General features: G+C 37.8%; 1 protein-coding gene across 7 annotated transcripts in view; it reads left to right on the top strand.

Annotated features, from left to right (window-relative positions):
- PRUNE2 (prune homolog 2 with BCH domain) overlaps positions 1 to 16202 on the top strand; it is a 139157-nt gene that overhangs the window by 26564 nt on the left and 96391 nt on the right. For all 7 annotated transcript variants that reach the window (XM_071801712.1, XM_065860575.2, XM_071801711.1 and 4 more), the window contains exons 2-4: positions 7155 to 7259; positions 7716 to 7918; positions 9229 to 9392. In XM_071801712.1, the coding sequence (XP_071657813.1) occupies positions 7155 to 7259; positions 7716 to 7918; positions 9229 to 9392 (472 nt within the window). The remainder of the gene's footprint in view (positions 1 to 7154; positions 7260 to 7715; positions 7919 to 9228; positions 9393 to 16202) is intronic.

The raw sequence follows: 16202 nt of genomic DNA, 5'->3' as shown, positions 1-16202 counted from the left end.
CTGGTCACTCTGCTTTTGATGAAGCCCAGGATATGGTTGGCTTTCTGAGCTGCAAGTGCATATTGCTGGGCTATATTGAATTTCTCATCAAACAACACCCCCAAGTCATTTTCCTTAGGACTGCTCTCAATCCATTCTCCACCCAGCCTGCACTTGCGCTTGGGATTGCCCTTACCCATGTGCAAGACTGTGCACTTGGCCCTGGTGAACTTCATAAGGTTTGCATAGGCCCACCTCTCAAGCCATTGACCATCTTTCAGAGTGACCATTCAGCCAGTTCCTTATCCATTGAGTGCTCCATCCATCACATCTGCATCTCTCAAATTTAGAGACAAGAATATTGTGTGGGACAGAGTTAAATGCTTTGCACAGGTCCAGGTAGATTATGTCAGTAGCTCTTCACTTATCTACCAGTTCTGTAACCCCATCATAGAAGGCCACTAGATTTGTCCTTATTGAAGCCAGGTTCTCTGTCACCAATCACCTCCTTATCTTCCATGTGTCTTAGCATAGTTTCCAGGACGATATACTCCATGATTTTGCTGAGCACATAGGTGAGACTGACTGGCCTGTAGTTCTTTCGGTCTTCCTTTTTCCTTTTTCAAATATGGGCGTTATGTGTCCCCTTTTCCAGTCAGTGCGAACTTCACCAGACTGCCACAACCTCTCAGATATGCTGATAATGATTTAGCAAATTCATCCATCAGTTTCCTCAGGACCCATGGATGCATCTCACCAGGTCCCATGGACTTGTGCGCCTTCATGTTCCTTAGATAGTTTCTAACCTGATCTTCTCCTACAGTGGGTAGTTCTTCAGTCTTCTAGTCCCTGCCTTCTAAAACTTGGGTGGTGTGGCTAGAGCACTTGCCATTGAAGGCTGAGGCAAAAGTAATTGAGTGTCTCAGCCTTCTCCATATCCTGGATAGCCAGGTCTCCCATTTCCTTCCAGAGAGGGGCAAGCTTTTTCCCTAATCTTCCTTTTATCACTTATGTACTTACGTAGCATGTTTCCTTGTTTCCCTTGATGTCCCTGGACAGATTTAATTCTGTCAGGGCTTTAGCTTTCCTAACCTGGTCTCTGGGTGCTTGAACAATTTATCTGTATTCCTCCCAGGCTACCTGTCCTTGCCTTTACTCTCTGTAGGCTTTCTTTTTGTGTTTGGGTTTGTCCAGGAGTTTCTTTTTCATCTGTGCAGGCCTCCTGATGTTTTTTCCTGGCTTCCTCTTTCTTGGGATGCATTGCTCCTGAGCCTGGAGGAGGTGATCCTTGAATTTAATGAGCTTTCTTAGGCCTCTTTTCCTCCAGGCCTTTATCCCATGGTACTCTAACAAGCAGATCCCTGAAGAGGTCAAAGTTTGCTCTTCTGAAGTCCAGGGTAGTGAGCTTGCTGTGCACCCTCCCTGCTGCCCTAAGGATCTTGAGCTCCATCATTTCATGGTCACTGCAGCCAAGGCTGCCCTGGAGCTTCACATTCCTCCTTGTTGGTGAGAACAAGCTCCAACATAGCACCTCACCTTGTTGGCTCCTCTGTTACTTGGAGAAGAAAATTACCAACAACACATTCCAGGAACACCCTGGATTGCTTATGCCCTGCTGTGTTGTCCCTCCCACAGATACTGAGGTGGTTGAAGTCCCCCATGAGGACCAAGCATGAGGCTTTTTCTGTCTATAGATGCCTCATCCACTTGGTCTTTCTGGTTGGGTAGCCTGTAACAGAACCCTACTATAGTGTTACCTGTCCCTGCCCTCCCATTAATCTTCTTGGTTAGTTCCTCATCTATCCCCAGGCAGAGCTCCATGCACTCCAGCTGATCATTGACTCAGAGGGCAACACCTCCTCCTTGCCTCCGCTCCCAATCCTGCCTAAATTGCCTCTGTCCTTCCATTCCAACACTCCAGTCATATAGCACGCTTGAAATTTTCTCTATTAAATTATGTTCCTTAGGGAAGAATCCACTACGTAACCATCTATTTTACAACTATTATACTAAACTACAATATATATCACATATTGTACATGGTAGATGTGATAATGCAGGTGCAGAGCAATATAATAGTTTTTCTTCTGTCCTCAAAAGTAAGAGAAAACAAAGACTTATCAGGATGAGACCACCTTTTTTTTTTTTTTTTTCTTTTTTCCAGATCAGTATGAAGCTTTCCTGTGAAAAGACTTATGAAATATTAAACTAACTTGAACTTTGCATAAAATATTAAATTAACTTTACCTTGGCTTAAAGCCATTAGCCATTTCTTTGACAATGGAGAAGGATAATCAACTTAAAAGCCCTCAGGCTGGTAGAAGTGTAATGCTGCCTAATATTGTTATATAAGGCAAGAGCAGGATGTACTCCAAAATGACTGCTCAATAAATTTTACCTCTGGGTTGGAGGTGCAATTGCAAAGCTACTGAGTAGGTACAAAAATCCTCTGTTATGTGAGTAAATGACTTAAAATCTGAGTAGCAATGTTTATTAGTGTATTGTCCTTGGTCCAGTTAGAGGAGCTTTTTCCCCATGCATCTCCAGGAAAGCTAAGGGTGTCTGTGCAGCCGTGCTCCCTTGTTAGTGCCTCAGCCTCAAGGTTGGAAAAGTTTACGGTTTTGTATCTGACGCTCTCATTATGTGACTCTGCAAATTCTTCTTTATTAATATTCTTCTGTTGAGCCATACAGCTCCTTCCTTCAAAGAACTGGTATCCTTGACAGCTACTGTCCCATCCCATGCAGCAAAATGTAGTGATTTTGTTTCAGTTGAAGGGCAGAAGGTCCAGTGAGATTTGAGGCAAAAAGAAAATAGTGGCTCAGAAAGCAAGGCTGAGTGTCTTTGTGGGGGGGATGGGGTGGTGTATGAAGGAGAATGTGTATATGGGGCGGGGTGGGTGGGTGGGTGTATGAAGGAGAGGGCAGCGAACAAAAATATTTGCCTTGAGAAAGTGAACATATTGTAGGTGTTTCTGTGATTATGTGATTCTGATTCTGTGTTCCTGTTTATACTATAAGAAATCTTCAGTATTTTTTATCTTGCAAAATAATTTCAGCTTTTTTGTTAACAGACAAAAAAAAAAGAAGAGACTGTCATTTTTGACTGGGATATCGTAATTTGATGCATCACTGTAGTAGTATGCCCTAGCTAAAGCTTTTGCAAACCTGATTTCCAGTAAATGCCCCATGTTTGAATGAATCAGCTGTTTGGTGCAGGTAAGAATGAATAAAAGGTTTTTTTGACTGCAGTTGTGTAAAGATACAGTTGCCATACTAATACTTTTATGCGATTAAGACACAAAAACTGGGCAGATATGAGAATTTCTTTGTTGTATCAGAGTATCAGAAGAGATCTCTTACCAGATTTCAGAAGTAGCTTAATGTTTATAAATCTGTCTTTTCAACATGATAAATGAATGTTGATCTGTGCAGCTCTGATCTAAATTGAGTTATCCTGGCTTATCTTGTCTGAGAATGACACATCATTTCTTTAATTCATTTTATCCCAGGCATCCAGTGTTTATGCATTTTACAATTTACCTTTAATCTAGCTAAACAAAACTCCATCAGCAGTAAGAGACATCAGTCATCTCTTATGTAGTTTAATTTATGAAGTCCAATTTCTTCATCAACCTCTTAGTTTTTGTTTTTGTTTTTTTTTTTAACTCTTAGACGTATTGAGAATTCACGATACTTCTCAGGTTTAGCTGTGGTAGCTGCAGGAGTTAGTCACATTTAAGTTCTGTTGCAGCTAATTCTCACAGAGTTTATGGATCTAAAGCTTCATCTTGCTTATTGTGGGCTTCTGTGCAGGAGTCTGCTTGGAAAGACCTGTAAGAGGAAGCCGCACATCCATGTGCCTTCTTTTCTCCCAGCTGGCTGATTACCAAGGAGTAGACTATGCAGACTAATTGCATCTGAGATGATGGAAGAGGAAGCGGTCTGAGATCCGTAAGATAAACAGTAAACTTGGATGGCCCTGGGAGGCCATATTTCAGGGTTGCTTTTATGGAGAGTATACTTTTTGGATGTTTATTATTAATAAGCAGTAGTATGATACTAAAAAGCCCTTCAGGGAGCTACATGCGTGGAGAGGAATTTCTGGTGAAATCATTTATCTTGGACCTGCAAGAGGGGACGTAGAAGTGAATAAAATTATGCTTAGTGAGTAGAAGAGCAGAGATAAGGAAAACTGAAAAAAAAATTTCAGTGATCTTTACAACAGCATGTGAGGACAATCAGTGAAAGGCCTACCTTGTGCCTTGACCTTCTAGGAAAAAGACAGATAAGAAATCAAGGCACATCAACAGACAGTAGCGCATGCTGGTTTTGTGTTGGTTTCTGATCTGTCAGCAGCCATAGAAGCTGAGAGAAGAGGTGGTACCAACTTAAGAGAGGAAGCTTTCCTCATAAGTCTGTCAGAGCTGAAACTGTCACCTGAGCTTTTATGTTCTCTGAAAACCATTATCTGATGTGAGAAGTTGAGAGGGATAGTGGACTTTTGTTCCAAATATACAAAAAAGGCAGCATATCACAGGGAATGCTTGTTTTGTGCAGTGTTATGTTTATATTATTGTTGATAAGTTTGGATTTAAGCCCTGTAAGATTAAAATAAAGATTGTTTTCAGGTTTTAATTGATCTTAAAATATAATTTTAATCAATAAAAAAATAGTTTTGTAACGATTTATTCAGTTATTCCTCTTAACGTAACTTCAGCTTATCAGTACCCTCCTTCTTACTAGCTTTGGATTGCTTTAGAAGTTGTAGTGAGCAATGTTGTGGTTATAGACTAAAAGACCTAATTGTTCCTGAAGGGGTATCTCGTGTTGTTTTATCCTTGGATGGTGGTGTCTTTTTGCCAGTAATGATTATCCAAGGATGTCGTGCTGAAAGTACTGACTTCTGCAACTTTTAAGATGCCACGAATCAGATTGAGGGTTAAAAACAGTCCAATGTGTGGAATTGGTAGATGGCACTCATTTGTTCCAAGATGAATGTTTGCAGTAGCGTTCACTGCAGTTTGGGGCAGGATAAAACAGCATTTTATCTGCTCTGACTTGTATAACACTGTGGTCATCACTAAGCTTTTGATAAAGTACCTTTGTTGTTGGTACAAGGTTTTCTGTGTTAAAATGGAGTGGGGGAGATGCTACCTAGCTGTCTTAAGTAATCTATTAAAATATAAATACATTGTCTGTGATTCTAGTATGCGATAAATACCCAGTTCAAATAATAAAGATGCTCAGAGTAGAAAATGTTGTCCATGTGAACAGATTAGGCAAGTGTGATCTTTATGTGTCACTGAATTATTGTAGTGGTTATCACTGGGGTGTGGGAAGTTAAATATTAATAATTTGGTAGTAATGTACTGAGCTGTGTCAGGGATATCTACCTCTGGTATTTCTCCTCCCACATGATTTTCTGCAGATTTTAGAACTACAGTATACCTGTGTGACAAGGCTACAGCTAATATATGAGTTTAACAAAACTACAGCTAACATGTGAGTTGTAAAAAGAAATGTGCAGATTTCAGTGATTGAGAGAATTAATTGTAAAGACAACACAAAAAATTCTTAATTTTTCAAAAGAAAGCATTCATGCACCTGATGAATAGGTCTAATGTTCATCACTGAAACTCAGATGACTCTTGAGGATCCTTGCTAGTTCTATATGGGGTAGTGTTTTGTGGAATATGAGTAACAGGAAGCAAATAGTTTTGCGGGTACAGAATATGTAGATATAGACCAGCATCACATAGCATGAAATTTTCTTATACTGTTGTTTGCACTGGATTCCTAGAGGTAGGTGACTTTGTGGATTTAATAATCAATTTGTCAGTTCATTCAGTTTCCTTTTCAAGGTTGAGTCTTTTACTCTGCAGTTACGATCAGTGTAAAGAAAAAGGCTTCTATACACTGAATAATACTAAGAAAACATGAGCTCATGAACTTTATTTTCATTCTTCAGGGTAGCAGATCAAACAGATATGTATGCTTCAGAATAACAATATGACAAAAACTACACTGAAAAGAGGAAAATTGAGACAGTTTTTTGCTGGTGAAGGCCTACAGTTTGAATGACCGTATCTGTGCCAGGCACTGTACTCTTCAGAAAGCTGTCTGTCTTTCCCAAAGCATGGGGAATGATGAATAGATGTCCTGGTTTTATTGCCCAAAGGTATTCCCTATAAGGGAAAGAGAACTAAGTTTCTCCTTTATATGCAGATAGAGGTAAGACAAGACACAAAGGAAAAAAAGGTTAATTTAAAAAAAAATTGCACATTTCAAATTATTGAGGATAACATACTAATTATATACTTCTGTTGAAAGATCAGAATTTTACTTGGTATCCAGAGTCCTAAATCAAAATAACAAAAAGTACATCAGCCTGTATATGACAAGGACAAAAATGTTTAATTGCATGTATTTTGTTCTGAGACATCTACCTAAGCATCAGTCAGATATGGTTCTGAAATTAAGAAGCATAGCTCATTGAAAGAGAATAAACAAGAATGTTTCCATGCAGCTTGATTGACATTAATGATGTGCAATTACGAAGAAGGTAGACACTTCCCAGCATTATTTTGCTTTCACACAGTTAGTCTGTCTTTGCTTTTTGTTGCATTTGGAAGGTTCGTAATTATATTTAATTGTATTAAATGCAGAACAGGCTTGGTTCACTTTGCAACTCAAAGCCCTCACTGCTTCACTGGGTGTGTTCAGCTTTTGAAGTCAGGGTGAAAGCAACTTACTTTGCCTAGATACTGATTTTGATGGAGGAAAAAAAATTAAAAAGGGAAATTAAAACTACAACTTGCTGTGTATAGCTTGCTGTGTTTATTTCCATACTCTCTGGGACTGTTTTTCTTACTGGATTTGTCAGGTGTTTTCAAAAGCTTTTTCCAGAGCCACTCATCTATTACTTCGCTAAAAAGGGACTTCTGTCAGGTTAAATGTCATCTGGATTCTAAAGCAGGGTCTCTTGTGAAACCAAAATGTTGTGGCTTTCTTGGGAGCTATGAGTACAGTAAGTGCATTGCTTCAGCTGATGTTGAGAAGTGCTACAGCTGAGGACGATACTTACATTCAATTTGTCTTTTGAAGTGTTGGTGACTAGGCTTTGTTTTTTCTCATCATTGTCACTCATTGCAACTGTCTTCTAATGTGTTACAGAACAGGAGCAAACGCCTGGAGAAAGTCCATGTTGTTCTTGGGAATAAATCCTGTGATTTGGATTCACTTATTTCTACTCTGGCCTATGCCTACTTTCTAGACAAGGTAATGGATAAATAAACCAAGTGGTCTTAACTCATTTGTTTCAGTTTGTTACAGACATCTTATTGTTAAATGAATCAAAACATACTGTAGAAACATGATTCTGGACAATGATTTTGTTATAATCAGAGGTGAGGTTTTTAAATTGAAACAATTTAAATTTCTTTCCACACAAAAATTATTGAGTGGGTATCAAGTGTCTTACTCAATAACAGCAAAATGTCAGCCCTGTACATAATTCTTTCTCCTTTCTCCTTCCTAGTTTCCCAGTGTTTCTGTAGGAGAAAGACACAAAAGAAAAGAAAAAAGTGAAGGACATTTTTTAAAAGAGAAGTAAAAGGGGAAAAATTCAAACATAAAATTCAGACTGTTTCTAAGCTCACTCTGTTAAAAAAATCTTCTTAATAAAAAACAGGTCTTATTTTATGCAACTCTGACAAATGCACACCTACGTTACAGGTCAGTCCTCCTGACATTCTTTGCTTACCCGTGTTGAACATACCAAGAAGAGATTTTAGCTACTTTACAGAGACAAGATTTATATTGGAGGAGCTGAATATCCCAGAGTCATTCCATATCTTCCGAGATGAAATCAATTTGCACCAGCTGAATGCTGAAGGGAAATTGTCTTTAACACTTGTAAACAGCAACATGCTGACAAGGTATTGCATTGTATGTACAACAAGATGGCTTATGTGGGTTTGAGCTGTTTTAAAAATTATATTTTACATTTTTTCTGCATTAGTATTTGTATTGCTACATTAACACAGAAAAAAAAAAAAAGTTGAAATATATCTTGTCTCCCCTTATGTCCAATAAATGTAACAAACTAAATACTCACCCTTCCTTCACGTTTAATTGAACTCCCTTTTAAAGTACTGTGTGTTTTCACACAGCTTAGGTTACGTGTTTTAATTTAGTTTAAGTAGTCTGGAAGTTTCCTGTGACCAGTAAATAAGAGATTAGATTTTTTTTTCCTGCTTCTCAGCTTTCACTAAAGGCATTAAGGCTCTCACATTGATTTGGATGTGGCCAGCACACTTGCACGTGTTCTGTTAAGATGATGCTTGATTATTGCAGTCCTTAGAAACGACAGCATTTTTTCTCAAAATGGCAGAAGTGCCAGAATTGCTCTGTGGAAAACCATAGTCCATGTACCTATCCTTAAGAGTAAATATTTACAAGCCCATGGTGAATCTTTTATAGGGAGCCTCTTTTTAATGGTCTGCTTGTCTTGCCCAGAGTGAGGAATACTATTTATTTCCAACTCGCTTTAGAACTTCATTTAGGATAAGCAGCATCCTGTTGTGCTATGGCCCCATCCTAATCTGAGGGGTTTATAGTTTAGAGTAGAAGTAGGGAAAATCTAAAATGAGAAATATGCATGAATCTCCTATCTATTGATTCTTTAACTGCAGTCAGCACAGTATATCATTCACTTTTTCAAAGTAAAAATTATCTATAGTATTTGCTTTTTGTTTACTACTGTACTTCCCTTCTAAAGAATTCTGATTAGCGTTTTAGATGATTAAATATAGTTTGGCTTTGTTATTGCTATTATAAGCAGAAATATAAAGTGTCTAAATGCAAAAAAAAGATCTTTTGTAAGTTGCCAAAATATTCAATGGGGAAAATTCAAAATCTCTCCTATATAAAGAGTAATATTTTCAGTACATATAGAAATATTATTTTCAAATTATTAATTTTAAAGATTTTTTATAATGGAAGTGTAATAATTAAAGTCTTATTATTTACTGTTGTATCAAGCAATAAAACCACTTTGAACACTTCATTTAAAAAAATAGAGTTTGAAGACTTAATTGTGACGTTCTTTGGCTTTATAGCAGACTTCAAGTAGCAATAACAATAGTGTTATAGTCTGGAATTAATTTTTTTTTTTTTGCACTGTTTTGCTGGGTTGTCTAAGCAACTAGAAAGAAAAATACATGTAATTTTTAAATTTGCTTGATAGTGAGGATAAAAGTTTGGAATCAGCTGTTGTCAAGGTCATCAATCCAGATGAGAAAGGTGATGGAAGCCTGGAGTTACAAGCGTCTTCTTCCTCTTTAGTAGTAAAAGAGATTCTTCAAGAGGCACCGGAGTTAATCACTCAGCAACTGGCTTATCTCCTCAGAGGTGAGAGATTACTCTTTATATTAAATACTGAAAGGTTTAATGGAGTGTTTCTGAATCTGCTCATGCAGAAAGAGTGTGATCCATTCTTTGGTTAACAATCCCTTTAAAGACCACGGGAAGCTTCATAAAAGAAGCAGGGAGTAAAGAGTTTGTTAAAGAGTAACATTATATTGAATATTAAAAATGTGCATTTAAAAATAGGCATGAGAGGTCTTTGCTGTATCACTAGACAAGAATATTAAATGGAGCTGTCGACACACCAGCTGGGTAGCTGGAAAAGCTGTGCAGCTCGTCGATTCCAGGGGCTGTGCAGTGCCACCAGCTCGGCTCTGCCTGCCTGTGGACAGCAACATGGGTTGGAATCTAATATTTACATGTTAGAGCTTCTCTCGATGGTGGTACCTCTTAACAGAATCATGTTTTAATGGTGTGATGTGAAACTTTTACTGTTTAAATTCACTGTAACCAAATCTTCATTGCACTCTCCTTTTGTTTTGTATCATATACCTGGACAAAGGATGTGGCTTCAACAGTCAGAAGTGTTTTCATTTCTGTCTTCATAGTTCATAGTTTGTATTAGTTTCCTCAGTTAATTTGCTGTAGTAGAACTCTTCAATTGGAAATAAAACTGGGGTAGAAAAGAACCGACTGCTGCTTTTAAGTTATTTACAGAATTTCAATAGTGTTTAATGAATTTTAAAGGTTTCAGGGTATAATTGATGTGCAACTGTTAAATGCCCTTTTAAGAAATTAAAGTGAGCATGTTTAATGAGGATTATGAAAATTTGCCTACACTTAATTTACAGAAACTACTGGACTCTTGGCTTGTTACTGTGATAACTAATATAATGAGCATGTTCTGAGAAATCACAAAAGGTATTATTTTTTTATGTTTCCATGGAAGAAGCATTTACAGTAACACAGCATTTAGCCTTGTTTTTTAGTATCTTTCCATGCTAATAAGCTCCAATAAACCTGCTGTGAAATACTTCTGTAAGCTCCTAATTTCTGTTGAGCAACTATCCAGAAATCTAGGCAAATGATCAAGCATAGTAATTGATTTTAGAGGCAGAACCAAAGAAAGCTTTTGGGGATGTCTCCGGATACCTGTTTGGTGGTGACAAGAGTCAGGATGCAGTGCTCTGAATGTTCCAGTACTGTACATGGATGCAACTGTCTGCATGTTTTGCTCTGTAGTCTGTATCCAAGTTAAAATAAAGTGCTTTTATTAGAGAAATATTGAAAGTGTTTGCATTAGAGATAGCACTTGCGGTTTTGAGGGAGATAGCAGCTAATTTTTTCTTTAATTTGTAGCTTCATTTTAATTATTGTGTTCGGTAGTGCATGTTTGAGGAACTGAGTGCATACCTTCTCTTGCATGTTATGAGAAATGTTTGACAAATGAACAACAAAACACAGATGGACTTGTGACTTGATGATTTTCTACTTTTCACAGCCATGCAGTTTGTACATATAGAAGGCTGAGCAGTAGAGAGTTATTTTGTGGTTCTCTTAAAATATTAAAGATTTTTCATCTATGTATTATGTCCTTTTGTCAAAATCCTTGTCCATAAAGTATAGCTTTTGAAATTTATCTCACCTGTGAGCACGGGAAATAAAGAGACAGTATATATATTATGGTTTAGAAGGAGCGATGACTGCTTCATTCTCACTACCAGTAAATGCGTGTGTAGAGGCTTGTATGATGTCCCCTCTCTCTGGTTGCACTCCATGGGTGTACAGCCAATGAAAGGGTGCTACTATTTTTTTCCCCACTTGGTGATGTTACTTCCAATGCAAATCTGTGTATTGTTAGTATATATAGATTTCAGTTCAGAACAGAAGGCCAAAGTGGAAGTAAAAATGTTAAGAATTAGGATTTGTATTTTTGTAAAACAACTGAGAGAAGTTAAAATCTGAGTCTCTGAGCTGGGAACTCATCTTTTATTTTCTGGCTTTCCAGTCAGTATTTTGCTAGAAGTCTTGTAAGACAATACAAATATCTTGTGCTTTAATAGTTATTGCCTAGTGGCTGTGACAGCTTCATTTTTTGCCTCTTCATCTTTTGCCTCTTTTGCAAACTTATTTTTTATTTATTTTTTACTTACAGTCTGTTAGCAGTTTTAAAATTTTAATAACAAAGGCAGATGCCTATTTCAACTTCAAACTTCACTTGCTTTTCTGTGTTTAAAAAAAAAAAAGTCAAGAGAAAAGACTTTTCCCATGAAACTGAGGGTTATTGATTTGGGCAGTTTAATACTTGAGGACTTCTCTTCAGCTGAATGCTTTCCTGGTATCTTTGTCTCCCTGTCAGACATGCTGTAAGTTAATTCTACTCTTGGGCTTTGAATAGAGCCTGCTTGGAGAGTCAGAGTGTTGTACAGCCGTATTTGCCTTAAGTTGGAGCTTGCACTGTCCCTGGACTTGTGCCAGAAGCAAACAATTATAGAACCTGCCAGAGTCTTGGGCCTGTATTATTTTATTTCCCCAGAGATGTTTAGAAGAGGATGGTTGCCAAACTCAAGATCCATTAAACTGCTGAATCATTACATTTTCTGTTGCAGCCAGCTGGCAAGGATGTGATTCCAGGCTTTAACTGTCAGGTATCTTGGGCCGGTGCATTCTCAAAAATGCCTGCTTGTGTTTATTTGTATAAGGCTTTGAAGGATGACACAAGGTGCAGACATGCTACGTGTAAATAGAGACAGTTACAGCGAGGGCATCAGCTTTTTTTTTTTCCTTTTTTTTCTTTTTTCTTTTTTTTTTTTTTTAATTTGAATCTGCTTTTGCTACTTATGAGCTGCATAGTTGAGGTCTCTGTTGAGGCAGTCTGACTTTCAGTCAGATTAGTTTGTTATTCTAGCCACCCAGGCAAATGTTAAGAAATACCCTTTTAAGGACTTTGGGAATCATGCCTTTTTGTTTTGTTTTGTTTTGTTCTGTCTTGTACATCAACGAGATGATTCACATGTTCCCTAGTTGGTCTACCCCTAATATATATGCCAGAAAGAAAGGAGCATTTCGAACTGCAGCAAATGCTGCGCTTATTTGGACTGATATATTTGTTTGTATGTATCAAAACTAGGGACAGTACTTCCCTCCCTGCCTTCTCCTCCCCTCAAATTACATTTTATTGCAGCTTTTTTAGCTTTTAATTACAATGACGACTACTTGCTTGGGTCCATTTTACAGTTTTGGTTTGTGGTGTTTTATTGGGGGTGGGAAGTGTTGAATTATGCTTTCTATGAGGGACTGCTGGTTTTCCCCTTTTCCCTGTCCTTTATTTTTCCAGGTCATGGAAGAAAACCTTCACAGGAGAAATGACTATATATTCATTGTACTGTTTCTCTCAGCCATAAACTTATAATTCAGGGGATGCTTGTGCTGTTCTTAATGTTTTCCCAAAACGACTTCTGCCTTCATTAGATCATGTTTAATATTAATGCAGAGCAATTGCTTTTGGCAAAACTAGTGCTCCACTTCCAAACTGCTTTGCGAAAAATAATAAAATGCACATTGTTTTTAAGAGTCCTACCATATTTTCTAGTGACCTCTCCTTAGGAAAAAAAAATATGTGAAGTAGCGTGATGTACACGAGAAATAATATTGAGTGTTATATTAACTATTATATATTTCTTTTTTCTGTGCTTGTCAGCAGACAGAGCAGCCTCCATTATGCTTTCAGAAACCCTGGGGGAGTTGCACCAGCACTCAGTAAAATCTGCAGGAGATTTCTGAGCCCATGTATTTCTTTTGCAGAAAGTACTTACAAGATGGCACATAGCTAAATGGACTACAGACCTTTGGCCAAGCAAAACTGCCTTGAATGAATTGTTTTTCTAAACTACCTGGAGTCTTAACCCTCACAGGGATGCTGAGGATGACTAGGAGAGAAGACATATTTGCCTTACTTTCCTGCTGATGAGCGTAGTATTAAAGAACGAAGGAAGAATAAATGTTGATCTTAGAGCTTGCTGAGACCCTGTTAATTTGAGAAGTATCCTTTTCTTGCTTTCATCTGAGTAGAAAAGTTAGCAGTATTGCTGTGACATGTAGGAAAAATATTCTTTTAAAAAACCTTTGTAAGATGTCTGCCTGTGATGAGGCATTATTTCAGGCTGACTGCATTTCATTCTTGTATTAAGTGATGAATCCCCACATTTGCTTTGCTCTTTGAAGATATCATCCCTGATCAAACTATGCAAAGGGATTGATCCTGAGATGGACAGAGCAGTGAAAGGCAAAGGCTTCCAGTTAGATTCTGCAGTACAGTGCAAGTCTAAATGTATTTTGATTTTACAGCTTTACAGTAATGTCTGTCTTGCGAAAGGTAAGATCAAATCCAAGAGAGCCTTACCATTGAAGAAACCAAGAAATTGTCACATATGTGAAAGCAAGAGACAAATGCACACTGATACCTATAGAAATGCATGGTAGGCTGTCTTAGTATGTCCTAGGCAACCTTTCCATGCCTTTTGATTAGGGAATAGATAAGTAACGTAAAAGTTTCCAACCACCAATCTATATGTTTAGGAGAATTAAGCTATTTTAATTGGCATGAGCAATGCTGCTTCAACACTGTAGTAGAACTGCTTTGGCATGAAAGAAATCTATCTATTATTTCAGCAAACAGATACTTAGGATGATTTTTGGTGCTGCATAGCTGCTGTGGTTCAGGCACTTGTTAAAACCACAGGCAGATACTGACCTGACTACTAGAACCTAACCACAGCTTTGTGGTACCAGTTTTCCTATTTCCTGCAGCTGGAGAAATGAGAGACTCTTCTTCATTCAACTCCTTTCCTGTCTTGCCTCCCCAAACCCTTTTGCTTGGCTATAGATGGGCTGGGTTACATTGAGCTTGGAGCTAGTCAGTTTAATTTGGTGGCCCAGCCCTGAACTTTAGAGTAGAAACTGCCTGTGCTGGATGGGAATACTCACTGTTTGAAATACTGATAGAGGAAAAAAGGCTAATTAAATAATCTGTTTCATTTTATTGTAATAGTTTGGGAATTGTTTCTGTGAGAAACAGGAAAAAATACTTGTCTTTAACTTCTGACACTCAGAAACTGTGTTCATTTGACTGTTTCTGTATGTTTGAGCTTTAATTATGTTTTAGGAAGAGGGCATAGTTCTGTATTTGTCTTATACCTTAGTTGAAATCCAGGACTGATTGGATAAAAATTGTGCTGTAGTTATTGCTCAATTCACAATAATTCCTGTAATCAGATTGAAATTATTTCTGATATATGGAGCTAAAATGAATCAGAAGTTGCCTACCTGACACCAAACCCACTGCACAATAGTTATTTCTGTATAATTAGGCAGTTAAGGAAGCTCATGTCATGTTGACTTCAAAGCTGATGAGTTTGGATATACACGCCACACCTCTCGTTTTATTGCATTTTCCAGTATGTTTGTGTTAAGATTTTTTCTTCTTCCAAATATTCTCCCCACCCAAAGCACACACAGATGTGGTAAAGGTTTGATACCTTGTGTATCTGATGACCTGTGCAGATGGACAGACTGCCTAGCTCATCCTAGTGCTGCTGGGAAGCCATGCAGGATAAGCTGCAGCCTCCCTCCAGTAGGTAATTGTATGATGAATTTGAGCATTGTAGGCCCAGTACGTTCTGCTGGAGTCTCCATTTCCATTGTGTGTGCATGAGCAATTTCCCTTTCTTCTCCTGGAGGAGTTAAAAAACGATGCTGAAAAAGCAGACGATTGTTATTGCTAAAATAATTTGTGCAGCCTGGTCCCTGAACTGCCAGTTATCCAGATGCAGCTCTGTGCTGATTGGAAGTGTGCTGTGGGCAGTGTGTCTAACTCATTCTGGTCACCGCCCTCCCCAAGGTATGGACAAGAATGTACAGCACAAGCACTGTTATCTGGTTAGAGGTGGGAACAACTAGGGGATATTGTTAGATTAATTATCCTGTAGGCTGCTGCTTCATATAAAAGGGACTGAAAACCAGACCTTGCTAATGTATTTAGATACTTCGAGTTATTTACCTGTAGACATCTGAAATCTGTTCGCTGTGGAGCCATATGTTGTGTACCTAAATTTACAGATGTTAATGTGGGTCAGTATACATGATTTTCATGCAGTCTGTATTTCTTTAATGTTTGTAATAGTATCAAATAGGGCAGGAGCATTGCCTTAAAGTGATGATAAAACTGACATAAAGGGACACTGAGAATTAAAAGAATATTGGCAGTTACTGTATCTGTAACAGAAACACAGAAGGGAATTTCATGTGTGTGAATTTCCAGAAATTAATATCTGATGGGGAACAACTTTTGGCTTGTTATGGATTACTTATTATTTAATCCACACAGGATTTACTTAGTAAGAAAGCACATGCTTACTGTGGCAAAATTGTTTTGTGTTGCAAGTGCTTTATGAATTTTGAAGAAATGCTTTTTGTTATTTTATGTGATGACAGTATAGAAGAAAAACTAATACATACTAGATGTTTGGATCCTGGTCAGTCTAGTGAGATTGCAGGTAGCAGTGTCCAAGTTTTTATTTTGCTCTCTTGGCTCTGTGCTAAAGCCTAAATATTTTGGCTTATAATAACTATTTTATACTACTATACTGATTAACTCATTGACCTAGCATAATGCAATGCAATCATATACTCGTTTGAAATCCCTTTGCACAGTACAGTAATAGACAATTTCAATGCTGAACTGTAAGATTTTGTTATCCCTAATTTAATGTGAGTAATTGGAAGCAAAGGCTACCTTTGGGTATATTAATAAATGGGATCCCAATCTCCTGGGAATGAAAGGGTGACTTTAAACCT

This window comes from Patagioenas fasciata, chromosome Z, assembly GCF_037038585.1.
Source record: "Patagioenas fasciata isolate bPatFas1 chromosome Z, bPatFas1.hap1, whole genome shotgun sequence".
Lineage (NCBI taxonomy): Eukaryota > Metazoa > Chordata > Aves > Columbiformes > Columbidae > Patagioenas > Patagioenas fasciata.
Note: the sequence above shows the minus strand (reverse complement) of the source record. Positions and strands in the feature narration are given on the sequence as shown.